Source organism: Ciconia boyciana, chromosome 10, assembly GCF_034638445.1.
Source record: "Ciconia boyciana chromosome 10, ASM3463844v1, whole genome shotgun sequence".
In the NCBI taxonomy this organism is placed as follows: domain Eukaryota; kingdom Metazoa; phylum Chordata; class Aves; order Ciconiiformes; family Ciconiidae; genus Ciconia; species Ciconia boyciana.
This window is the reverse complement of record NC_132943.1, coordinates 41,010,461-41,035,432: the sequence shown is the minus strand read 5'-3', so window position 1 is coordinate 41,035,432 and position 24,972 is coordinate 41,010,461. Positions and strand designations below refer to the sequence as shown.

Here is a 24,972-nt window from a genome sequence, read left to right as displayed (position 1 = left end):
TGTTCCTTGCCAAAACTGAACAGATTTTATAAAATGGAACCAAAATAATCCCTTTGAAATGGTCACAGTGATTGCCAGCAAAAACGTGTCTGGGCTGTTACTTTATTCATCTCACTGTGCTCCAGATTTTCACTTTGTTTTTCTGATCAGAGTTCAAATCTGCTTAATGCGAATTGTGCACAATGGAGAAGGGAAGTGGCTTCAGGCAAGATGCTTCCCAGATGCCTGCCTATGAACTCTGAATTGAACTCCCCGGTATGAGAACAAGCATGTCAAACTGGCAGGAATGAGTCTTTCACCTTGGAGAAAGCAATCTGACACTGCCTCTCGGCCCAAAGCACACGTCTAGGGCGGGATTCAGAGCACGGAACTCGAGATCGCCTTGCACAAAGGACCCGCTCCCCTCTCCTCACGGGGGAAGAGGATAATGGATTAGAAGCACCTGAAGAAAACCACCTGCTGACTCCAAAACAAAACAAAAAAGCAGCTCAGTTCAGCTTATAACACTGATTTTTATCAGTTCCTTGAGAAGTTGGGCATAAGCTAAGCATTCGTACCATTCCATAGGCCTTCTAATGAATTAGTAAAGCCTGGACCATAAAGTTTACCTTAAAAATAAACTTTTCTCCTGAGGACACAGTATTTGGATGACACAAGACTACAGACTCCACATAGCTAAGAACCGTATGTTTATTTGCCAAAGAGACTTATTTTCTACATTGGAGGCCAACTTCTTGCACCTTCATTCTCTGTTAACGCAGGGAAAGATCTCGTTTACAGATCTTACAAACGCTTGCTAAGCACAGACTGCAGGTGCCTCCCAATTAAGCTGGTGATATTCCAGTCACTGCTGCTGGTGAGCCTGTGACCAAAGAGGGACCACAACAGCCCACAGCAAACTCAGTGATGAAACAGTCGAAGATTGGTGTGAATGAGAGTTATCCCCAGCTCATTGCAAGCTTCGATCACCACCTCGTCGGCAGCCGAGCCAGATGGGGCAGCGATGAACTGTACTCCGCTCTGAACAAAGACAGAGATAAGTGGAAGGATTAGAGGATGGAAAACCAAAATCCCCCTGACAAGGAGCTGGCAGCCCCAGTCCTTCATCCACATCCCACCATACTAAGCGCTGAACAAACAAAGGCTTCCATTGCCCAAAGCCATTCACAGGGGAGCTCTTCATGTGAGCAGTCAGTTCTCTCCACAGCTCAGAAATAAGTGTAAAATGGTTCCTCTGGAAGCAATAGGCCTTGTCTTGATATTCTGAATCAGTTTAATAAACTTGAATCCTCTATTCATCCCAAATCACCAAACTGAGCAATGGCTGGATAATTACTATCCATGTGAGACCAGTAACCATGAGAAACATCCTTCCCAGGATGCGCTCTTCTAGCCAGCAGTGCGGAGCAGAGGCATTCCTCAGCAGTCCGCACAAAATGTAAACGAAAAGCCCAGGCTGAGCAGACATTTCCTTGGAGTCACCCTGACATCCTGGCCCCACCATGACCTTACCCGTTTAGCTCTGTCGACGTTATCCCTAAAAGGGAAGAATGCATCGGAGCTGAGAGAGACAGCAGTGAGCTTGGCAATCCACTGCTTCTTCTCTGCTTCCGTTAACTGCGCAGGCACCTCTTCAAACATCGCCTGCCATTTCACCAGGTCTTCATCCTGCGAGAACAAAAAGAGCCAGCTCAGCCCCAAAGCACGGGATGAGAGATGATGGCGTCCCTCCGACACCCAGCTCAGCTGTGCGCTCTGCTCCAACAGCTCTGCTGTTGGGATTTTAAAATCCCAAGTGGTGGTGGGAACACATTACCACCATCAGCTCTTTTTGCATCCTTTCAACTCCTTTCCTTCCCCCTCCTCACCCCAGGGCTTCAGGGATTCCTCCTTTAATTCCAAGATGCTCTCCTGGGCCTGCCTGCGGTATGCTGCTCTGTGTAAACGCCGGCACATGCAAACAGGATCTGGTAGATGACTTAACACATGACAAACAGCAGCTTGGTTTATGATTCACCCTCTGAAACAGCAACTGCTCCAGCTCTTACCCCCTTAAACAAGCAACTGTTCACTGAGATGATTCACGAGGTCCCCAAGCCAGCTCTTGGCTTTCGATACTTAAAAAGGGCATACTATTTTCTTGCTCACTATTGCTTGTAACAGGGAGGTCAGAGGGATTCTGAGAATCCAAAATGCCACACAAGCAAACAGCACCGTGCGAGAAGGGAAGGACAGCTGCCCTGACACGGCAGCGAGAGTTGAAACATTAACTGTAGCTTTAACCCTTCCTTACTGCTGGGGGGAACCATCAGACGAAACCGAGCTGTACAGCAAAGCGCAGGGCAGGTTCCAGCACCTGGGGCAGCGGGTGCAGTATCAGAGGGGCAAATCAGGACGCTTTGCCACGGGGCTGTGAAATGACCTCGGGGAAGTCACCATCCTGGGCCCTGGCCGCTTGATCCCCCAGCTCCTTGGGATCATCTGTTACTGACACCCAGGCACAAAGCTCAAGCCAGGCTCAAGCACTATGTAAAGACCAAATCCTGCAAGTGCACCCATCACCTCTGGCTCTGACAGTTTGACAGCCAGCATGGAGGCTTCTTGTAGAGAATATCTAGGGACATTTCAAGCCATAGTCAAACCACCCGAATCCTCGTATCTGTAGCTTCCTTTTGGCTGGCTACAGACCTTCAGAGGCACCAAGGGAACTCAGTGACTTGCATGGAGCTAAAGGTGGCTGGCATCTGTTGTCCTAACAGAGATCACTACCTTTATAAAGGCTGACCAGTTTCAAAAGTGGTAACCAACCAAGCCCCCTCTTGCCTGAAGTCCTTACAACTTTAAGACTTTGTCCTTTCTAAGGACTTGATGGAGTCCTTACAAATGTCTCCTTGGCATGGAGCCAGCACAGAAACAGCTCAGTATAGGCAGAAGGTGGAAATGGTAAGGGCATCATTTTATGCCAGAGGGAACAGTCTGACTAACTCTGAAGTGAGCTATGAAAGGACTTGGTTTTTCTGGGACTGGAAGAAAAACTGAGGTGGAGGAGAAAAGGCCCAGGTATCAGGAAGCCTTGCCAGGTCCTAGCACCCACAGCTGATATTTCAAGCAGTAGTTCCAGCTTTGTTTCACAGAAGCTGGACTCTGCAGGGAAACCCTTCAGCCAGCCCTTACCTCACCAATGGTCCCAGTGACATACTGATCAATGGCGTTGGAGATCTCTGCTCTCTTCACACCCGCTTTGAACTTCATGGAGAGCACACGCGGGTGGTGCCGGAGCCACCAGTTGTTCGCCTTGTCACCAGCCAGACGCGTGCAGTGGATCCGGGACTGCTGGCCAGCTCCAATACCTATGACCTGAAGCATATATATACAAAGCACAATCATGCCTTGCTGCACAGAGATCACAATCAGAGCTGCATTCTAGCCAAGCAATTAGGAAAGACAAATTAGCTGCTCCTCACTGAAGCAGAGAAAGAGTGTAGGTAATTAGCAAGGAAAACTTTGAAAATACCTGCATCCCCAATCCTGTAGATCGGTTACAGGGACAGCTCTCTGCACTGCTAACTTCCATGGCTCCGCTGAGCTGACAGTCACTCTGAGGACACTACATTCTTTCGTCCTTCTAAATAACATAGCCCCAGTCATCCGAGTCAAACCATTAACCTCAGGAGAGTGATGCCATTATGGCTTTTGTTTACAGCAAAACAAAATCCTGTTGGTTGTAGAAACAAATGTGACTGCTAAGAGATGGTAGGCTGCCCACCTGTTCTCGGAAAGGGCACTTCGGTTAGAGGATTAAAGTCTGAGCCCGGGTCACCCAAACACCATAATCTTTCCTGGGGATCAAGGCATACACAGCTTGAACAAATCAGCTGTGATATGTGGCAGATTACAGGGCAGTTTGTCTGTCACGGCCGATAATAAAGTCAATCCACTGCTCAATCAGGAAGGCTGGCCAGCAGGACCATTACATCGCATGAATTATCAAGGCCCTGGAGCTACCAACACATTTCCTACTCTGCCATCTGCGCCGGAGAGTCCAGGATTTTAAAAAATTGCTGCTGCTAACCTTATTTAATAGCACTTGTGCTTGATATCAAACAGACCTAGTGCTTCCGGAAGCAAAATCCAAAAGGTGATGTTTTCCTTAAGGAAGCTTCTACGAAAATATGGTATTCGCTCAGTTTCCATTTGTTTTTTTCGGACCACTTTCTTTGGAGTTCTCATCAGACACATTCAACCTCTGTCAATTTTTTCAGGTACACTATAGATTAAAATAGGTAGAGACTCTTTGGAGTCTGGTGGTCAAGTAACCCTGCAAGCCACTTGTCACAGTTCAATGCGCAACACAAACAAGCTCTTGCATCCTCTCTGGGCTGGTGCAAACTCGCGCTGGTGACAAAGGCAATGCTTAGGTGCTGACACCACTGAAAACTGAACGTGGCTGGAGACATCTTGATTACCGGATGCTGGCAGAACAACACCTGCAGATACGGTCTGCCTGCAGTCACAACTGGCAGGCACAAGGGACTGAGCTGAGGTCTCTTGGGCTCCAGGCTGTCTGCTATCCCTCAGCTTTGCCTCTGCCATGACAGTATGCCAGGCACACAGAGGCCAGACCTAGCCACCGTGGCTGTCAAACTCAGGCTGGTAACTTTTCTTCCTGGCTTTCAGAGCTGCGGGTCGTGCTTTCGAAAGAGAGCTCCTGCCATTTCAAACCAGAGATCTGATGGAAAACAAGTCTCTCTCCCATAATTTCCTCCTCCTATGAAGCCACAGCTGAACTGTTCACCAGACTGTTCGCATGGGGGACTGCTCCAGGGACAGTGTTGAGGCTAGTGGTTCTGGCCAATGCCTCAGAGTTTCCAGCTCAGACTGAAACAGATGGTAAAGCTCTAAGTCAAAGGCCGCCCTCAAAGGAATGAATCATTTGTCTTCTCATTCATCAAGACACAGTGACTTCACCTCTTACCAGAACCATAAAACATGCTGCTGGATACTATTCCCCCAAGGAGCAAATGAAAGACTTGGGCTGCTATCTAATATCATCTTCTCAGCTATAACTGAAGTCATCAATGCTTAATAAACCCACAAGGATATTAGTATTATCATAAATACTAAATAGATGCAAAGTTTCTCATGGCTTAGTGACACCTTCCCCCCTACAAACACTCCTGACATCCAACCTCTGCTCTCACATCCACCCTGTTTAACCTTCAGACTTGCAGGGGAGCCTGCATCTCAAGGGAGCTCAACGCCAGCTGCGTGTAGGTATATAGTCTCTTCCACAGGGGTTTTTCCTCTCTCCCTGGACAAAGGAAAGGACTTAAAATAGTCATGTGCCAGAATTGCAGTGTCCTCTCTGCCCTTTCCCAGCCAGAATGGTGCCTCATCTTCATCACATACTTGTGAGCTGTGGCCTTGCACTCCTGTGATGGCACTGGCTCGTCTGCTGCAAGCCCTGGCCTTCAGCCAGCAAGGGCAACAGTACTGGAGAAAGTGTTTCCAGGCCAATGCAGCCCTGAACACACAGAGCTCCTTCACGGGCACGCATTAGCAATCAAGTTCTCCTACCTGTCAGCACCCAAGTACCCTTCTCAAGAGCGTTTTCCTTTTCTCTATGAGCTACTCAAAATATTTTACATTTTTTGTGACCTAAGTTCTGCCAAAAGATGCATAACTGAACTTTGGCTCCTATTCAACAACTCCGAAATGGCAGGAACTTTGTTCTTCAGTTAAACAAAGTGATGTATCCTGTGAAGTCTTCATAGGCATCCCCAAATCTACAGAGATATTATCTGCAACACATGGAACTGTTTTTATAACAGCTTAACAGGCAAGAGAATATAAAAGCTGCTTCTCTGTGCCTCCTTCTGATGAGCCCATGTTGTTCTAGAAGGAAGTTCACAGTTACAGCCTGGGAAGAACATGCTGGTAAGATGCGCTTCACTGGAAAATGGTGATCCAGGGAAAGTGAAACCCTTTTTTGTAGAAAAATGTCTTTTGAGGCAACATTGCTGAGGAAGATTTCTTCAGTCTAGTCTGGAATTTCTGGTCTAAAGAGGAGAAATCAGAAGGTTGAGCTTCTGCTTAATGCAAACTATAGACTTGTACCTGAATCTCTCTTCACGCTGGTCTGTCTGAATGTACCTATTGTCTGCCTTTTTCACTTTGTGTGAAGTGAAAATCCTTCTTCCTACACCTCATCTCTCCCTTCCTCAAATGTTGGCTTTCTCCCATACGAAAACACAGCTGAAACCTCAAAATCTTCCACAAAGGAATCCTCCCCCCTCTATTTTCTACACAAAAATTAATTATGTTTCTTTCAGAGTTTAATCTGCTGGGAATCAAAAAGTGCTTAAGCAGAGCCTATTAAGTGTGAGGAGTGAAAGGAGACAGCAATACAGGGTGAGGAGAAAAATCACTTAATAAAAAAAAGCTTGGGTGAAAATTGAGAACTACTTGACCAAAACACTTTGGCTCGCAGGAGAGCCAAACATGCCCCGTAGCTGGAATACTGTGCAAAAGCACGGAGTGGATGAGATGGATAATGCCCAAAGGATCCTTGCAAAGTGATCCAGATTGGCCTGGATTTACTCAGATTTACCCTGAATAATGAGTGAAAACAGAAACCCTAAATACATTTGGAATTATAAAAATGAAATAAAGGATTTCACAATTGGGAAGACAAACAAACAATGAAGTTACTGACAAATGTCTGCACCATCGGTGGAAAACAGTAAGGTAAATTAACAGGTTTGTTTTATCCTGCTGTGCAGAGAATAAAGAAAGAGAATAACTTTAAATTGCTAATTTAAAACATGACGGTATCATTAAAGAAAGTGTAAATCAGCATTTTACAGACTGGCTTCGCTGGTGCTGAAAGTCAGACGAAACAAGTGAAAGTGTTTATTGCCATTAGTGGCAGCCGGCTTCCTGCAAATTAAGTGACACCCAAGTCCATAAATGCTTCCTCCTACTCTATGCTTTCCTAGAACTTATTAACACAAGCACCAGCCCTTGCTGGAGCAGCCAATCCACTCACAAACCCAACGAAGCCAAGCTGTCAAAAGCCTTCTGGATGTCTGATACACAAGAGTTTTGCTAGGCAACAGGGATGCTGTGAGGCTGAAGTAACCCTTGGAAAACCAAAAGCAATGGAACTGAGAGAAAGCTGGACTTCCTAGGCTTGGCTCATGTAACCCAAACCAAGTCAGATCCTGGAAAAGCATTTTAAGTGTAACAACCTGGAAGTTACTTTCCATCCCTGGTTCTTGATTTGTGCTATTTTTTGATTTGCACCCAAATACTCCTGTACACATCTGATGTTATGTCTTGGTAGGTGATATGACCGGAGTTAGTTCTGCACAGCATCACCAAGGAGAATCTAAGCCAATCACTATCTTAGTAAGACTGGGTTTCAGTGGACCTTATTTCCTTCCCCATCTGCACCTTAAGAACAACAGCCTCAATAGTTAACAGTCTCAGGAAGCTTTTAGAGGTTTTAAAACCAGAAGGGAGCTCCTACCTGAGCTCCTCCATCACTACCTATAGCATGCCACACTGCTGTTTCTGCATTTGGGCTGTAATGAGTCTCTTTAGGAAGACATTAAGCTTTGATTTGAAGAACCCAACACAGATTCACCACCTCCTTGAGTAAGTGATTGTAATGGCTGCTGATCTTTACTGTTAAAAAAGTCACTCGTTTCTTAGTGCAGCACACAGACCTCTGATCTTGACCTTCCCTGTCACATATACAACAAACCAAGACAAAGCACATTTATATTTGATTAAATTATATGCCTGCAAATATGCAAAACATCACTGAAGCCAGGCTAGTTAAATCCCTGCCTGCCCACACTGCTTTTCACTCCTCCCTCATGCCTTCTCCCTTCCATATGGTACATGCATTACCACACACATTTCAGAAACATCTGCAGCACCACGTTAAGTCCAGACTTGCAAAAGCACTGGGGAAATTGTTGCTGTAAAGCAGCAAAGATAGTGACACCTTTGTTCTGGGGCTACGAGAACTAACACTCTTGAGGACAGAGAACCATTTAAAAAGCAAGGAAAAAAGCCCCAAAGCCGAGTAAAAGAAAAATGCCAGATCTCCAGAGACATGTTTTCAAGAACCATACAGCACATGACCCCAGCAAGTACTGAGACACAGCATTGCAATGTTTTCAGGCTGTAACAACAATCTGTCAAATGCAGATGAGTACCAATGCAAAAAGGACAGCATTGCAGTTCATTCGCGGTCTGTACCTGTAGGGCACACTGATCCATTTTGCTGATTTATGATGTACCAAAGCTCAAGATCAAAAACATTCTTTGTCTTTTTCTTCTGTATTTTTTTAAAATAATCCAGGCCTATGGAAAAGTTACCATGGAGAGCAGAGAACCAGCTAAACGGCAGCATTATGAGAATGAGCCGCTGGGCAAAAATACAATTCTTAATACATTTACAACAACTTTTGGATAACTGATTTAAGCTGAATACCTAGTGATAATGTGGAAAGAAAGGATTTTTTTTTTTTTAAATTCAAGATTCATATCTCCACTACACATTTGATAATGCCCCTGTAAATCCCAACATCCATCAGCTTTTAAAAAAATCAGGGAGAATGCCCCAAAGGGAAAAAAAGAAAGCACATCCCATCTTTCTTATATAAAAAATGAAAATAAAACCAAGAACCATTTGGACAGTCAGAATCCAGCTGTGAAAACTACTGTCATTTCCTAAGGCTCTATACAGACTACAATATATGTACGTGCCCTCAAAAAATGGTATGAAAGGACAGAGTAGTTGGAAAGAAATGACGCAAGGCCAGACTTGCAGAAGCACATAAGAGCTTTTCCAACCCTATCATTGAAAGAGCCAGCCCTGTCATTACCATGAAAAAAATTACACCAAGGTTTTGAAGCAGCATTTTGAGAAATACAGGTTTAGCTACTGTTCTGCATGGCACTGTCTAGGGCAGTTCGGCTGTACCTGTTTAATAGCTTCCTGTATGCTAAATGATTTTAAAACTCAGGCCTGACAAAAGCACTCTCTGTCCAGCTTGGCTGTGAAAGCATGCTCCACAGAGCTGTCTGATTTGGTTACCTGCCCATCCTTGGCGTAGCAAACCGAATTGGACTGGGTGTATTTGACAGCGATGCTGGCAACAATCAGGTCTCGGACAGCAGACTCGGGCAGCTGAAACAAAACACCACTGTCAATGACCCGTCCTAACAACCATGACTAGCCAACTGGCTAGTGATCTGCAAACCCCCAAAGCCATCACAAGTAATGTATCACAGAGAGGGAAAACAAGATAACTAAAATATCCTGGCTTGTTCAATTACCAGCAATTTTTCTTTAGATTAAAAACTGTAAATGATTGGTTTGGCAGCTAATCTCATAGCTTGTAGGAAGAAGACTCAACATCACCAGGTCAAGAGGGCTCTATCACTGGCCCTAAGCCTGCAAAGTCATCTGTATTTGCTCACTGTTGTCAGATGTGCTCATAGGCAAAAAGCTAAGCACATGCTTAGGTACACACAGGCCCACAGCAACAAAAATAGCTCCCAATATCTGCATTAAGTATTATTTTTAAGTCTGTTGCATTACTAATTCATTAAAATGATTTTTATTACCTCAATGTCTGAACTTGCTTCTGAGCCTGTGACTAATCACGTGCTCATTAACATCTGTTTTTTAATGAGAACAAGATCAGAGACAAAGAAATAACTGATAACTTTCTGATGATGTGAACTCTAAATGATGAGCAATACCAGAAAGGCCAGGGTTTATACAACACACTCTACACAAAAGGGAGAGGTAAACAGTGAGTCAGAATGAGATCACAATGGATCCTTAGCACATGGCTGTCTCACCACAAGAAATTACCCACAGTAGCTTCTTATAAATAAGAAATACAAATATTTTGGTAGTTGGAGATAAGGGCAAGGTCCAGCGCCTCTTATTTATGCAAGGAATCAAAACAAAGGCAAACTACCCTGATTTACCCAAGTATATTTGGTCCAGAGAGTTCTCCTGCATTGTTTTGTTGAAAGTCAGTTAAATCTCATTAAAATATTTTAAGTCCTCTTAAAATAAAAGAGTGATGACTTCCTTGATGAAAGCACACCAGTTCATCCTACCAATCTTTAAGCTCATTTATCTTCTGACACTTACGTTTTTATTCTTTGTAACAATGTTCTTGAACAACGACCGGTCGATGACTGCATTGTTCCTCTTCTGCATGAGATGCAATCCATAGAGGGTTCGAATCTCATTGTCATCTGGCTCATAATGGGGATCCATCTAAAAGCCAAACGATAGACCAATGAAAGATTCCTAGAGCTCTTCAAAGCCAATGTCCAGTAATAGCTTAGGTTAAAACACATTATCTAAAGAATCCAAAAGAAGTGAACTTTTTATAGAAAGCAAAGTCAAATCATCAGAAGTAATTGGAATTAACTGAAGCAGCAAGGTCTCAATGGCACGAAGTGACATTTACAGGGTGAAGAGAGGTAATGCAGTGTAGATGTTTATATACAAATGTCCATGTTGCAAGCCACAAAAATCGTCTTCTAGTCTTTCACAGAAAGGGAAAACCATCCACACAAAGAGTCTTCCAGTCTTCCACAGGAAGGTAGAAATATTTTGAGTTGCTTCATACATGTCTCAAGGTACAGCTCCCAACCCTCTTCAACATTAAAGAAAACAGTGAACATGATTCTTTCCAGAGATGCACTCTCTTGGGGCACATCTCGCAACAAGCATGCAGCACAGTTAATTTACACCAGCATAAGGGGTAAAGTTAAATGGAACTGTTAAACTGCATTCAGGTCTACCCATGCACGGGCTTAGTTAGAAACTGGGTAGCCCCAGTTCAGGTTATTGAGACATGAAGTAAACCGGATTAAGGCTACCAGCTCTAAATAGGAGCGTGCACACGCTTTATGTGGTTTCTCTAATCCATTTAAATTTGTTCAGATCAACTTTCCTTAGCATCCCTCCGCAGACAGGCCCTGAAGATACAGGCTAAACCAATACGACCTCATCCTTGCAAAGCTAATTGAATTCAGGAGGTAATCAGCTGCCAAGATTGTCTGCAATTTCATTCCTTCTTGCCTGAAGCTCCTGAGCCATCTTCTACAGCTCCCCTGGTAGCAACACTACAATTGCAGCTTCAGCTATGCCTTGGATTTTCTTTTTGTAATGTTATAGTCAAGTTCTCTGCTCGTTTGTCTCTCAGAGTCAGGCAGAAATAGGACCTGTTTGCCTGCCCTGACAGCATTATGTAATCCATTTGGCATGTTCACCAAAACTGGATGATTTTGAAGTCCCAACAATCACTGCAGGAACTAGAAAGGCAACCTGACCACACTATAGTAATATTCCTTGACAAGCATCCTGGTTGCAGTATGTAAAGGTGCATCATTCCAGGTCCAAACTCTGCCTGTGCTGCTATCTTCATCACTGACTGTATTAGAGACCGCCCTACAAATACCACATGCCCAGACAAGGCTCCCCCCAGTGATATACTACACATGCTTCTCACTGCCAAGACTCAACATCATTGAGGCACTGTATCTTAGATAAAAAGAATTCAGGGAAGAAACAAATTCAGCAAAAGTGAGAGGAAAGCTGGCAGAGAGTGGAAAGAGAGTCCAGAAATTCTGTTTCTTTGAAGTATTCTTGCTGGTTCATAGATTTAATTACTTTATATCCACATCACTTTGAAAGCCAAGGAAGGCATTATGAAAATACTCTGCTCTAGGACTATAGCCTAATCGTGACCACAACACTGCTGGTGGAATTCCAGCTCGTACAGGAATCCCCAAAGACCCAGAGGAAACGCTTCCATGCACTGCCAGGGCACCTGGATCAGCCCCCAGCTATTTGGACACTAACGCCTGTGAAAAGCAGGTACAGGGAAAGCAGTAGAGGGTTATAGTGGAGCAGGAGTCCAAACCTGGAGGACACAGTAACCACCATTCTTCTTTTTGGCAAGGATTTTGAGAGCTTCTTCCTCATAGCCAGGAGCTACCACACCATCAGATACCTGCAACACACACAGATTTCAGCTTCCACTTGAAAAAAAAAAAAAAAGAGGGGCTAATACTGAAAGCTCCACCTGCCGTTTCCTGAAGGGCACTGAAGGCACACTGCTCCGCATCTATATGTACCACACAATACTAAAGGCACTATTACAATATTGGTTTCAGTCGTGGAAACAGGAAACAGCAGAGCGCTATAAGCTCTTGGAGGGAGTTAGTAAAAAATACCCCACCATCACTTTGAGTAGAAATAACTAATAAATAATATCCCCCTCCGGGGAAAACAGCTCATGCACAACACCCCCACTTTTCAGCCTTAACAGTAAACATGGCTGGAAAAAAAAAAAATTAAAAATCATCCTTATTTTAACAGTGACACTCCTGATGAGACAAAAATGTTGGCAAAAGAACCGTTAACAGCATTGAAACTGAGAAGAGTTTAGATTCATCAGTGCCGTGAAGCGATACACACCTTTCACATTCTTATCCTACAATGTGGGTGGGGGTTTTTTGTTTTTAAGTCATAGTATACCAAATGTTATCCTCACAAACCAGTCAAACATGCTCTTACGTTTGAAAAGAAGTCTCCAACATACAAGACAGCCCTTTGCATTGTGCCTTCCCCCTCTTAAAAAAATTGTAAGCAACCTATGGGATGAACGTGTTTGATAAATCATTAACTCCCAGTTGTTTAACTCTGTATTTAAACTAGTGACTTGTGCAATGCAGTCAGCTATGGAGTTAACGTTGAATCCAGCAAAGTTAAAAGTGCAGCGTGGAAAGTGGCTGAGCCTACACATAACTTGTATCAACTGGCAGGTAGCAATCTACATCCACATTCCTGCCTCGGGCAAGAGGCTGGCCATCAGCTCTCCGGTCCTCTATTGTTCCGATTACAGCCGTTCAACCAGATACTTGTGACAGCATAATCAGGGTTCATTTCCAGAGGCCTACTCTGAAGCAGAGGTTTGTAATCGTCTCTTGGAAAGCAGCATTTCAAGCACTGCTATTTCACAGGCTCTCCCACACAGCCAGGTTTTAACTGGTAGGAGGAAAAATGCATCAAAAGATAGGTGTAAATTCTGCACTCCAGAAACCGAATTACACAAATGAGCCAATAAATAGTCTTCAGTAAAATGGGTCAAATTCAAACAGAATGGCTGCTACAAACCAATGACTCCATCTAGCGTGATTCTCCTTTTTACACTCGAATGATTTGCTGCTGTTTAACTAACCTCTCTGGAAATAATCTTGGCAGTAGCCACATCACAGATATCAGACAGGGCAATGAAGTCACCAAATGAAGACATCCTATCAGCACCTGCAAAATCGTATTTTTAGTAACTTATCAAAGTATGGCATAATACAAAGAAAAGTCTTTGCTCCTACAAACCAATCAATTTCCATGAGAGCTAATAATTTATTACCACAGAAAAAAAAAAATAGGCCATATAAGAGCAACAAGGATGAAAAGTCCTACCTCAAACACATGCACCTTTACATATCCCCATAGTTCAGATATTCTTCCTTCTTCACTGCATTTGTCAAAGCTCTAACTCTGTCATGACTACCTCCATTACCGCAAGCAGCTCTGCTGTAGCCATGGTGGCAAGAGGACAAGGAGAGGCAAGGATCATACAGAAAGATTTTAGATGGGAGACAGTTGGAAAAAGAGGAAAGCTTTTAGATGCCTATACTCCAATCTGGCTTTTCCTGCAAGAAAACAGATCTAGAAATATAGCTAAAGGCAATTTTTTTTTTTTTTTAAATAAATATTCTCTATATTTAATGGCATAGCCAAGGTGAACTCAGCTCCCACCACGGATGCTCTACTACTTAGCAAGGTCAATTCTTCTGTCCCTGCCATTCTAAATGTTTGTTTTTCTACCAATCATCCAATAGTTTTCTGAGGGCAATGTTCAAAGGTGGTCCCTAAAGCGGTGGAAAAAAGAACCCAAGCCAGTGTGCCCCTTATCAAGTAAGTTTGCTTTGTTTTCCATAATCTGTGCAGATTTTCTAGGAATGCCATGGAAAATGAGAGAATTAGCAAAGTAGCTCAGCTAAGAAGAAGAAGCTATTTTTATTTACTTATTTTCAGCTTTTTTGTGAGCTTTGAAGTACAAAACATTAAAAAAAAAATCACCCACCAAATACCAGGCAGAAACATTTCTACTCAAGTTCCTGAGTACCCCATACATAGTGGAAGGCTGTGTGCTACCAGCACAGCTGTTTGTTTATCCATCCTTTAGCCAAAACCCCACATGTATATATGTGCGTGTATATATATCTATCTATCTGCTCACACACTTAAATTAAAAAATACAGGTCTTCTATATACATCAAGGAACAATCCAGAATGTTTTTAGCCTCTTTGAAACAATATACACGGTCTGCTCACTTGGAGAGCAATTTGTGATAGGCAGTCAGTTCATTTAGTCAGTCAGATCCTTATGGAGAAAAAACCCTACAGAGGAGTACGGTGCAAAGGGAAGAGCTTGCAAAGTGCTAAGCATGCTGCTCAGGTCCTGAGAATTAAGCTCAGCTCTTTGGACATGTTAGTTTATTCCTGGGCTTCTCACCTCTGCTTCGTGCGTAGGCGGACGCTAAGGGCGTTAAGGTCTTGTGGAAGTCATGCACCATGCAGACTTGCGCCTCCTCTTCGCTAAGAGGTATTCCAACAGCAGCACCTAGTGGGAAATAAAAGCCAGGGCACTCAGACCAGAACCTCTCGCTGGTCCCTGCCCCGGGACCTCCCCAAACTGCCAGGGTAAGGGACACAGATACACCACTGGTAGGGCCTGCCAAAAGTCATAGTCTGTTCAAAGAGAAAAGCATGGCAACAAGGAGCCACCCACCTGCAGGACTGACATGTTTGAAGGAGGCTGCAGCAGGAATGCCTAATGCCTGCTTGAGTTCCTTCACCAGCTGCCAGGCATTGAGAGCATCACACAGGTTGATAAACCCTGGAGAGCCATTCACCACTGCAAACATAGCACACAAGTAGACACATTAAAGCAGGCAGAGTCTGCTCCCCAGAGTCTGGACAGCTAGAAGAAGAGATTTCTCCCACCAAGAATTGAAATCACTAGAAATTGTTCTTGTTAAATGACCCGGGCTCCTCAGCAAGGTTAAGTGCCCTGAAAAGCTTCAGTGATTTGCGAGGAATGCACAGGCTTGAGACTCAGGAGAAGCCAATACAATTCTCTTCCCTACCAGAAGGAAGACACACACTGACCCCGTGCACCTCCCCTCTTGTGAAAGGGGAACAAAAAAAGAACATTCCCCCTTATGTTGAGTTCTTCAACTGGCAGGCATTTGGAACAAGAGCCATCTCTTTGAGGGAGTCTACCAGACCTTGATTTTGACCAAGGTGCATAGGCAGTGCTGTCAGGGAAGAACACAAAAAGCACATCCCCTGCTCCCTAGCAGGTACATTTATTTACAAATCTAGGAAATAAATTTCACATAGTGACTATGGCTCTGATTCAACAAAGTAGTCTAGCACTAGCCAAACTTTAAGCACATGTTGTCTCTAGCTGATGTCAACAGAACCACTCACACCCATGAAATTTAGGGCAAGCTTTTAGCAAAATGCTTCATCTGGTCCTTTCATCAGATATTCATGGCAAGAGCAAAGGTCATTCAAGTCTGCTCTCAAAACCTTTTGCCCTGGCCCTGCAAGAAGAACTGCTCATACTGACATCGCAGGACTGTGAGCATTTCAGGAGATAGGAGGAAAAGATCATTTTAGCAATGGTCCATGGCCAGAACAAGTGAACACAGTGTTGTTCTGCTGCCATACTGGGAGGCAGACTTGCAAGCAAATCAACTCCCAGAGCAGGTGTGGGAAAGCTTCCTATGAAATCCCAGAACTGAAATAAGGAAATTCTGCAACACAAAGCTTCATTGTCTGTTCAACAGGACAATGCCTGCACACAAGGCAGAGCTGGTTTTCACCAACATTAAAAGTAATCTCAAGAACAAGAGTAGCCAGACTTTCTCTCCAAAACAGCGGGTTCCCTCACTGCAGCAATGCTGTGATGAGTGGCAGACCCTGTAAAATAGCAGAGAGACACCAGACCTGTCCCAAACTCTTGTGAGACTAGTATCCCTTCCCTCTGCCACCATTAGCAGAAGCAGCGTTCTAGAAAACTAAGGTAATAAACCTCTCCTCAAAACCATCAAAGAAAGAAAGAAAAAAAAAACAAAACAAAACCCATTCAAATGTAGAGAACAGCTTGGTTTCCAGACAGAGTAAATGGCGACACAAAAAGATTGGGAAGATACTAAATAAGAAAAATGGAAAGGAGCAAAGCATCTTAAAAGGATAACAAGGTTTTCCTTTGCAAAATCTGGATCTGATGTCAAGCAGAAGATGCACCACATAAATCCGCTCAAAGTGTCTTCAGTGTGGACACACAATCTTACACCAACAGAGAATGTGGAGCTACAGTAAGTCTTGTGGGGTCAGCAGACAAGCTTTTCTGTCTCACACAGCTCAACCTTTTCATTGCAAAGCTAGTGCCACTCGGTCATAAAGCAGTTGTTAAGGCACTGCTGGCCATCCCTTGGACTAAGGTACAAGATGGTATTTCAGTTTTAAAGACAACTGGAAGACATGCCCAACCATCTCCTTTCCTAGCTATCCCAGAGCTCCCTTTTGGCCAGCATGGCCTAGGCCTCACCTGTCAGGGGAAGTTTGGATCTCATCGTGTAGAGCTGCGCAGGACTCTGGTGAGGATTCATGCCATACCTCAGGGGCAGCTGGGACACCCCCTTGCTGTACTCTTTCCTGAAGTAGTCAGAGATGGCTGCATCATACTGAGCAGTGTGGGTGAAAGCCTGAGGACAGAATGGGGGACACCTGTCACTAACTTCCTTCCACACAGCAACTTACTTCCTTCCACACAACAAACTTACAAAGGGTTTGGTGTTTAAAGAGGGGAACAAACAAAAGGCAAACGAGTCTGGCCTAGCCCTTCACTGCAAGCAAACATGACCAACCTTCAGTGCAAGGTGACGCCTGGTTTCCACGGAGGTGTCTTTGTCCCTTGATGTCATCATCTCTTTAGCTACTGCAGAGTAGTCTGCAGGGTCACACACAACTGTCACGCGAGCATGGTTCTTGGCAGCTGCCCGCAGCAAGGCAACTCCTCCTGCAAGAGAAGGATGGAGGCATGAAGCACTTCCCTTCTGGACATGGCATAATAAAGAGCCACATCTGAGGCCAAGAAGGGACATGCACCAATCGATCATTTGTGCCAGATGAATGTGCTCCCCTCTCTCCAGCAAGGAGAAGGGACTGTAAGAGTGCTCTTCAAAACACAAAAGGCTGGTGACTTTGACTCAATCCACTGGTGAAGGCGCACATTGATTGGCCTTTGCAGATACAGGGAGAGCTGCAGGGGCAAGAAAACAGGTCATGCATGGGCTGCGATGAGCAACGGGGGCAAGAAAGCCTTCAAGCAGCACAGCCACATCCTGAAAGAGGATGGCTGTCTCCACATACCGCTTAAGCGCCATCTTCTGCAACACTGGGCTAGGGAGGGGTCTAGAGAAAGATTTACTTCTACACTGCCAAGCAAACGAGGTTGCCAAATCTCTCTGCAAATATTAATGAATCCTGCCCAGGTCCTCTGTGTAAGGTAAAATGCCACGCTTTTCCCTTAAATCTGACTCTGCTCAGCTATTACAACACTTTAAATCATACAAGATACTAGGCTGTTGCAGAGGAAACGGAGGCTGGCATTGCTACATGCAGAGTGAGTACCACTCCATAAAACATTTAATAGAGAGCTCTGCTGGGCACCATTTGGACTAAACTACTGCAAGAAAATTCAGTCCCAATCCAACCTCATGGCACAAAACTGTGCCTGTACTGTTCACAAACTGCCAAGCAGAGATGCTGCAGTGAAGGAACGGCAAGTCTTTTGGGGTTAATAACTAGCAGGAAGAGCAAAACTGCTGATGATACAGGCGTCCATGCTTCCAAACTCAGGTACTAACTATTCTCCCACATATGCAGACCAATCCCTTCCCTTGTAACAGCTTCCTGCAGTGAAGTTTTCAGCACTCCCCAGAACACTTTCAGTGGTTCAGCTTTTTCTCTCCAAAGCTCATGGTTTTTTTTTTTATTACACTGCCAGAGGCTGCAAAAGAGGTTTAATCTGCTCTCCTTGTTTCAGTAGGAAGCATGCTCCACCTGGCCTTTCCTAGCACAGCCTTCTACAGTACATCAGGCTTCTTCCTTTGGGCAGTGCACAGCTTGCCAGCCTGTTACAACAGCTACTTGCCATTTTAATTGTAGGCCTGCTTAAAAGCAATGAGGTTTACTCAACTATGCTTTCAGTCTGCTCCTTGCAACTCTTGCGCTCTTTAACAGACTTCCTTTATGGGTGTACAAGGCCACCAAACAAAAGGAAAAGACCTGAGACCACTTAGAGACCAGAACCATCAAGTCTGCCTGGAGAATAGATTTGTTCTCCCTTTAACTTACCAATATCAATCTTTTCCACTGCCTCTTGTACAGTTACATCTGGAGAAGATACAGTCTTCACAAAGGGGTAGAGGTTACACACGACGACTCTGAGAATTGAGGGGAAAAGCAAGGTTACTGAATGAGAAACAAAAAGGCTAACTTGGGCTTGGAATGCACAAGGTACCACCAGTGTTTTTATGGTCTTGCCTCTCAGATCAGGGACCAATGTAAAATCCTGTAGCCAAGGCTTTTTTCTCCAAAACACTTAGGAGTCAGTGGTGTTCAGCCAAAGGCCAAGTGAAACAGTACACACATTATACAATTTAACTGAACTCTGTGCATTAAACAATGTTACAGTGGATAGAACCACAATTTACAGAAGTTAGTTAAAAGGAAGAGTTTCTTTAAATTACATAGGCCTGTGTTTAAACGTTTAGTGATTTTGGTGCGCAACTTGAGCCATTTCAAAGGACTTCAAAGCGGGCTCTCAGCAGTACTGAAAATAGGCATCCGTCAACTTTCGTAAGAGTATCCACCCAGAGCAAGGTCCATTGCAAACAAAGCATAAGCAGTCTAATTTTCCACAACTTTTCTAAGAGCAGAAAACGACTTACATATCACCTTCCGGACTTTTAAAATACCAACAGCATATGAAACCTGAATACGCAGCCTGGATCCCATAAAGCCTCTGTGGCACATGAAAGCAGGTGGGAGAATTGACTTCCCCTCTCAAAGTAAGACTGGACCTTACTGGAATTAGTTTCTTGATCTGATCTGGAAGAAGCTGCAGTCTGTATTCCAGAAAGCACGAAGTTATAACTTGCCCTGTCCCATCCTATCAGTGCCACATGAACTGTAGTAAAAGGAGGTATCTGTTTTGACCTTCACAAACAATGTTTTTAATCCAAGAGAATTAATTCACTCTCTTGATCTGAATGTATGAAGGTATCGAACCCCAACGCATGCCCAGTATTGGCAGTGAATTGCTGTGATGCATACACTTAGGTCCAACTTTTAATATGCTTTGTTTCCACACTGTGTGATGAATTCAAGTGGAAGGGATGATCAGCTTCCAGTATGGTTTTCAGAACCCCCTATGTCGCCAATTTTCCAATGATACCTTTTATTGTCTGTCCTATTTCTAACACCCCCTCCCTCCCAACACATTCATACTCCTGACCTGTTGCAAACCATCAGGAATCTGGACTTTAACAGTGCTAATGCTTTTATCTGTGGAAATCAAGATAATAAATATCAAGGTTTCCTACCTTGACTTGGGTATGTAAATTTTATGCAACCATGCAAAGACCCTCCTGCTGAGGATCATCTCCTACTTTATGTAAGACAACCCAAATCCAAATTATTACTCCAGATGCAAGTGCACTATAAGTCACTGATGTAAAGGCATGTCACTCCCCCTGCAATTCAGCAGAGCCTGCTTTAATACGCAGAGTACTCTGAAGAGCCACCACTGGTGAGCCGTCTATGAGGATTCCTGTGGTTTTAAATTTCCGGTTTTCAAATTCTGCCTGGAAATCCATCCAGCCTAGGCACATCGGTTTTTAAAAGTGATTTTAAAAGCTAAGATGCATTCTGACCCAATCACCACAGTCAAACTATACCTCCCATCCTGCCTATACCTACAATTTAGTATGTTCAATTCAGCCATTCATTTCTAAACCAGGAGCTACCCACTGACATAGAACTGGTTACTCACAATCACTAGTTAGATGTTAAAACCAATTAGTTAAACATAGTCCCAAACTGCCCTGTGGGAGTGTACTGAGTAAATACATTCTAACAAAAACAGAAAAAAATCTTTGGTACATTAGTGCGCAAACTGTGTTACTTCAATTTCTGGCTGCAGCTCACTTGCTCCCATGATGGCTCTAGGAGTAAGTTTTCTGTCTGTTATCTGTGTGTTTTCTGTCTGTACAAATGCTGCATGTTCCTGACCCCCTTTTCATGGCTACTCTTTATTTATGTGTTGAAACTCAGTAAACATTATGCAAATATCAAAGGGTATATTTACTAAGTATTTCAAAATTGGGAATTGTCATCTGATCAGGCACCCAGAGCCAAGTTGAAGGGAGATGTGCCAGCTTCAAAAGTACTGAATTCAACTTTGCAAGAAGTGTAATGTGGTCCAACATTGACTAAATGTAGTGTCAAAATTCCCAGATAGCCAGAAGACATTAAAACCTCTGTTCCCTGTGGAAACCACAATGTAACTTTCTTGGTTTAGTTTTCTCTTACTACAAATGATGAAGATGCATCTGTAGAAAATGGTATTTTTGAAAACATACTATCTCCTGACAGGGAAAAGGAAGGAGATTGCAGATCTGCCGGTGCGCAGATGTTACAATCCCTACTGCTCCCATTCACTGGTGTTGACTGGTCTCCAATGTTCATTTTTGATTACTGATGAATTGCATCATGTCCCCCAACATTTACCTTACAAGGCTGAAATCCTGTTTGCTCATATCAGCATTATCTTCTGGAATATTGCGAGCCAAGATGCCTAGTTACAAACAACAGTACATCTTTATTAAAAAAAGAACGAAATCACCAACAAACATTTTTTTTTTAATTCAACATCTTCCTCCAGACTGTTCTTTTCCTCGGAGATTTTCTGCCATAAACTTTCTGATTCTACTTCAGACAACAGTTCTCAGCCCCTACTCCTCTACCCTATACTATTTTACTGACTCTTTGGCTGTTCAAATTCCATACTAACAGGGTTTTTTTCCCCCCAATGCTAAATCCTAGAGCATTCCAAGTGCTGAACAGCAACATTTATAAGCATTTAGTTGCTACCCTCAAAACACTAAAGCTGTCATTAAGGAGCTCATGGAGAGGAAAAGGGCACTTGCCGCTCATCAGCCAGCAACACTCAAAGCCTATGAAGCATAAGACGCTGTGCCTCTAGCTGAGCAGCATAGGTGGCTGGCTTGGGTCTAGGAGCTCGGAGAAACATGCAGGTGACTGGCTGGCACAGAGTAAGCAACAGCACAATCCTGGGTTCAAGGTTGCCAGAGGAGATGATTGTCTCCAGCCCTCAAGTATGATGGGCAACAGGTTCCATCTGAGGGATCTCAAGCACCGTAACAGGAGATGAAAAAGCAGATGGGTTAATGTGCAGATCGACCAATTGCCAGACATCCTCCTTGCTGAAGAGGCACCAAGGAAGATCAGACATGCAGAGATCACCCACTAAAATCTATGCTGTCATGTTCCTTCATCCAATGGTTAAATTCAGTGGAGCTCTCTGCCTGAACAGGTCTGAAATTGACTCTGCAAAGAATGTGCAAAGGCATATACAAAGAAGCCCTGTTACTTGTAGCCCTGAGGAAGAAAAGCTCTGCTAACTGCATAGATGCCAGCATAGCAACAGAAGTAATTCAGCCACCGTGCACTCCTCCACCCCGTGCTTTTCTGCTGTCCTTCTGCTGCTAGAGCAAATCTGTTTTCATTACCCAGTTCTTCCAACACAACCCTTAAAAAAGACATCTGTCAACCCCTTCTTTCCACCCTCACTGCCCATGGATTTATCTTTTAGACTGAAAATATATTAGCAGAAACATACCAGCATGGACTGCAGGATGAAGGGTTTTCACACGTCCACCTAACATTTCAGGGAACCCTGTCAGGTCCGAAACATCTCTGCTCAACGAGAAAACACAGCATGATAATAGATGTCCCATACTGACTTAATCTATAGGTTGAATGTTTATTATCTCCATCAGGGCAGTAATTTCGATCTACTGGGAAAGTTGGTTTTACTGGAAGGAGATTTAAAACCTAGGCATTTCGAAGGCAGCAAGGAGGGGAAAAACTTAGCTTTCTTTCGGTCCATCTGTTAAAAAAAAAAAATCACCACCTTCCATCAATGACAGGAGGAGTTTAGAGAGAGAAAACACTTGCATGATTCCTCTAAACTTCAGTATCTTGTATCTCAGTAAGAACACAACATATGGAAGGTGTATTACTAAACTGCTAGGAAAAACCTATGCTGAGTGACAGACTAGAATGCATCCTTCTTACAGAGGGCTGGGAAGCAGTTCTGAGATGAGGCATTCTATGTTAAGATAGATCTGGCCATTTTTATTATGGTTGGCATCTGTCAGCTAGTTAGCAAAATGCTGCTAGGTACAGAAGGATTAGTAGAAACAGCCAAAATGTTCGTTTAATCCTCTCTCACTCTTCACAAGATGTTGATCTGTCTCTTATGCAAAAGCTACATCTGACAGAAGACAGAAAGGACACCGCTTTCTACTAAGTGACCCAAAACAAAAAATCGTATAAATTTCACTACAACCCCCCCTCTTATGGCAAAGAGGCAACAACTGCTTTTCCCATGAAAGGAAACAAAGTTCATGGGTCACAACTAAGCAGCATGGTTACTTCTCAAATATACTGAAATAACCAAGATAAGCAAATCCCAAGTCAACATGGTTTATAGAGAGAATGGAAGACCATGCTCAAAAGAAGCAATACCTCAGTACTCTTCTTCCCAGCTTAGCCAAAACATTAAAGTTTCACCACTCCCTGTGACTGTTTATGATGGTAAAGGACCAATAAATTGCAGAGGGAAGGGGAAATGTGACCACCCTTTGCTTCAAGCTTCACTGATAGCACAGCCAAGCAAGGAAGTCGGAGAGACATGACCAAGTGCTGGATAACAGCGAGGACAGGGAGCTCTGGAGGCAGTGTATATGCATGCTGATGTGTCTCAGGGGCCTATCACTGCATTCACTGGAAGCACAAAAGGAGTCACAGTCACCTGTCCTGCCAAATGATTGACAGATTTTTCATCACTGGAAACAATTTTTATTTGGCCAGAGCTGGTTTTTTAATCACAGCATGGAAGAAACTAAAACAAATTTCCCCAGAATCATGGGCCAAAACAGCCAGTGACTGTACATGCCCCTTCTCAAACAGCAGCTGTCTGAAAAAGCTGACCATCATGCTGGCAAAATTATTTGTGACAAATGATCTGCAGTGAGCTTCAACATATTCCAGACACATGTCACCTTTCCTGTCCCAGGACCGGGCAAAGATCAGCTTTCACCTGGCTGTGAAGAGCAGCACTAGGGTCAATTATGAATTTCAAGACAAGTGGTTGTCTCACAGGAAAAAAAGCTGGCTCGAGGCAGACAAGGCATCATCTCGAGCACAACGCTCCTGACATCTCTGTGTGTGCTGACCTGCACAGTAACACTCTTTGGCCTCAGTCTACCAACTTCGGGCCAAGAAGGTTCTGAAGTTTGCTCTGAGGCTTTTGGGGTGGTTGGTTTTTTTTTTTTTTGGGAAGGGAAGACTTGCTTTCAGACCAGTTTTCAATCATTTTTGCTCACAGATGGAGAAAACAATTTAAGCAACCTCAGGACCCAAATGAGCATTTTTGGTGGAGATGTATAGGAAAGTGTTTGTACCTGACAGGCAAGCCAGCATCTCTCAGGGATTTGGCTGTTCCTCCAGAGGCAATTAAACCCAGGCCAAGAGCATTCAGACTCTTTGCAAATTCCAGCAGGCTGGTCTTGTCAGACACGCTGAGTAAAGCTAACAGGTGGGAAGAGCACAAATATTTTGGTTTTTAAAGTAGAACAGAGAGAGAAAACAACAGGATTAAGCCTTTAAAAGTTCTATAACTTAGGAATCGTCTCTGATGTGAGGTGACCGGGTAAGGGAGGGAGGAGCTGCCCACCAGTGCCTCACGCTTCCCCACCTCCACAACGGAGGAGCTCCCCTCAGGCGAGACACCGGCGGGAAGAGGCAGCGCTGCCGCTCTCCCGCCCCTGCCTCAGGGCACAAAAGGCGGGACATCCCCTCACCGTCGGTCCCGCTTCTCTTCCCGCCCCGGGAGTTTAAACCCCTCTTTCACACAGCGCCGGCTGCCGCCCAGCTCGGATCGAACCCAAGGTATAACCAGCCCGGAGGGAAAGAAGCGCCCGCTCCCCCCCCTCTCCGTGCACGGAACTACCGGGTTGGAAGCGGCGGCCCCGCTCTGAGACGAGCGGCACCCAGCCGCCCCTCGCCTTCCGGGGCCGCCCCGTTTAGCTGAACCCGGCAGCCGGGAAATACGCCTCGGCCCGGCGGCTCCGGCCCACCCGCCCGACGGCCATTTCGGGGCCTGGCGGGAGGGCAGCCCCCCCCTCCACTCCCTCACCCCCCCGCCCCAGGCGGCTCCAAGGGCCGCGACCGGTCGTCGTCGCCGCCGCCACTACAGCGGGCAGGCGGTCGCAGCCCACCCCGGGCTGCCGGGGCCTCGCCACCCCCGCGTTACCGAGCTGCTGCCGGGCGGCCATGGCGCCGTCGGTGGGTGCGCGCTGGGGGCGGCGGGGAGGCAGAAGGGCGGGGAGGAAAGGAGCGAGCGGCGGCGGCCCGGCGGGATTTGGGCGCCCGCTGCACGGGGGCGGGAGCCTGAGGGGCCGGCC

General features: G+C 44.7%; 2 protein-coding genes across 2 annotated transcripts in view; one reads left to right on the top strand and one right to left on the bottom strand.

Annotated features, from left to right (window-relative positions):
- Nucleotides 1-672: 672 nt before the first annotated feature.
- ATIC (5-aminoimidazole-4-carboxamide ribonucleotide formyltransferase/IMP cyclohydrolase) lies at nucleotides 673-24,972 on the bottom strand. Its single transcript, XM_072874062.1, has 16 exons — nucleotides 24,822-24,972; nucleotides 23,971-24,097; nucleotides 22,122-22,198; nucleotides 20,990-21,056; nucleotides 18,554-18,642; nucleotides 17,062-17,213; nucleotides 16,743-16,899; nucleotides 14,913-15,038; nucleotides 14,637-14,744; nucleotides 13,293-13,378; nucleotides 11,973-12,062; nucleotides 10,187-10,315; nucleotides 9,113-9,205; nucleotides 3,175-3,357; nucleotides 1,513-1,668; nucleotides 673-1,020 (listed from the first exon to the last, which is right to left on the bottom strand). Exons 1-16 carry the CDS (start codon nucleotides 24,841-24,843, stop codon nucleotides 901-903), a joined length of 1,782 nt encoding a protein of 593 aa, XP_072730163.1. The 5' UTR covers nucleotides 24,844-24,972; the 3' UTR covers nucleotides 673-900.
- ABCA12 (ATP binding cassette subfamily A member 12) overlaps nucleotides 24,430-24,972 on the top strand; it is a 117,562-nt gene continuing 117,019 nt past the window's right edge. Inside the window, exon 1 of the mRNA XM_072874057.1 lies at nucleotides 24,430-24,457. The gene's annotated coding sequence lies outside the window, so the exon portion shown is untranslated. The remainder of the gene's footprint in view (nucleotides 24,458-24,972) is intronic.

Coding starts and splice junctions, on each gene's coding strand:
- ATIC (XM_072874062.1), bottom strand. CDS start 24,843: ATGGCCGCCCGGCAGCAGCTCG. Junction 18,643..20,989: donor CAGGATTTCAGCCTTGTAAG/GTAAATGTTGGG, acceptor CTCAATTCTCAG/AGTCGTCGTGTGTAACCTCT. Junction 1,021..1,512: donor ACGTCGACAGAGCTAAACGG/GTAAGGTCATGG, acceptor GTCTTTGTTCAG/AGCGGAGTACAGTTCATCGC.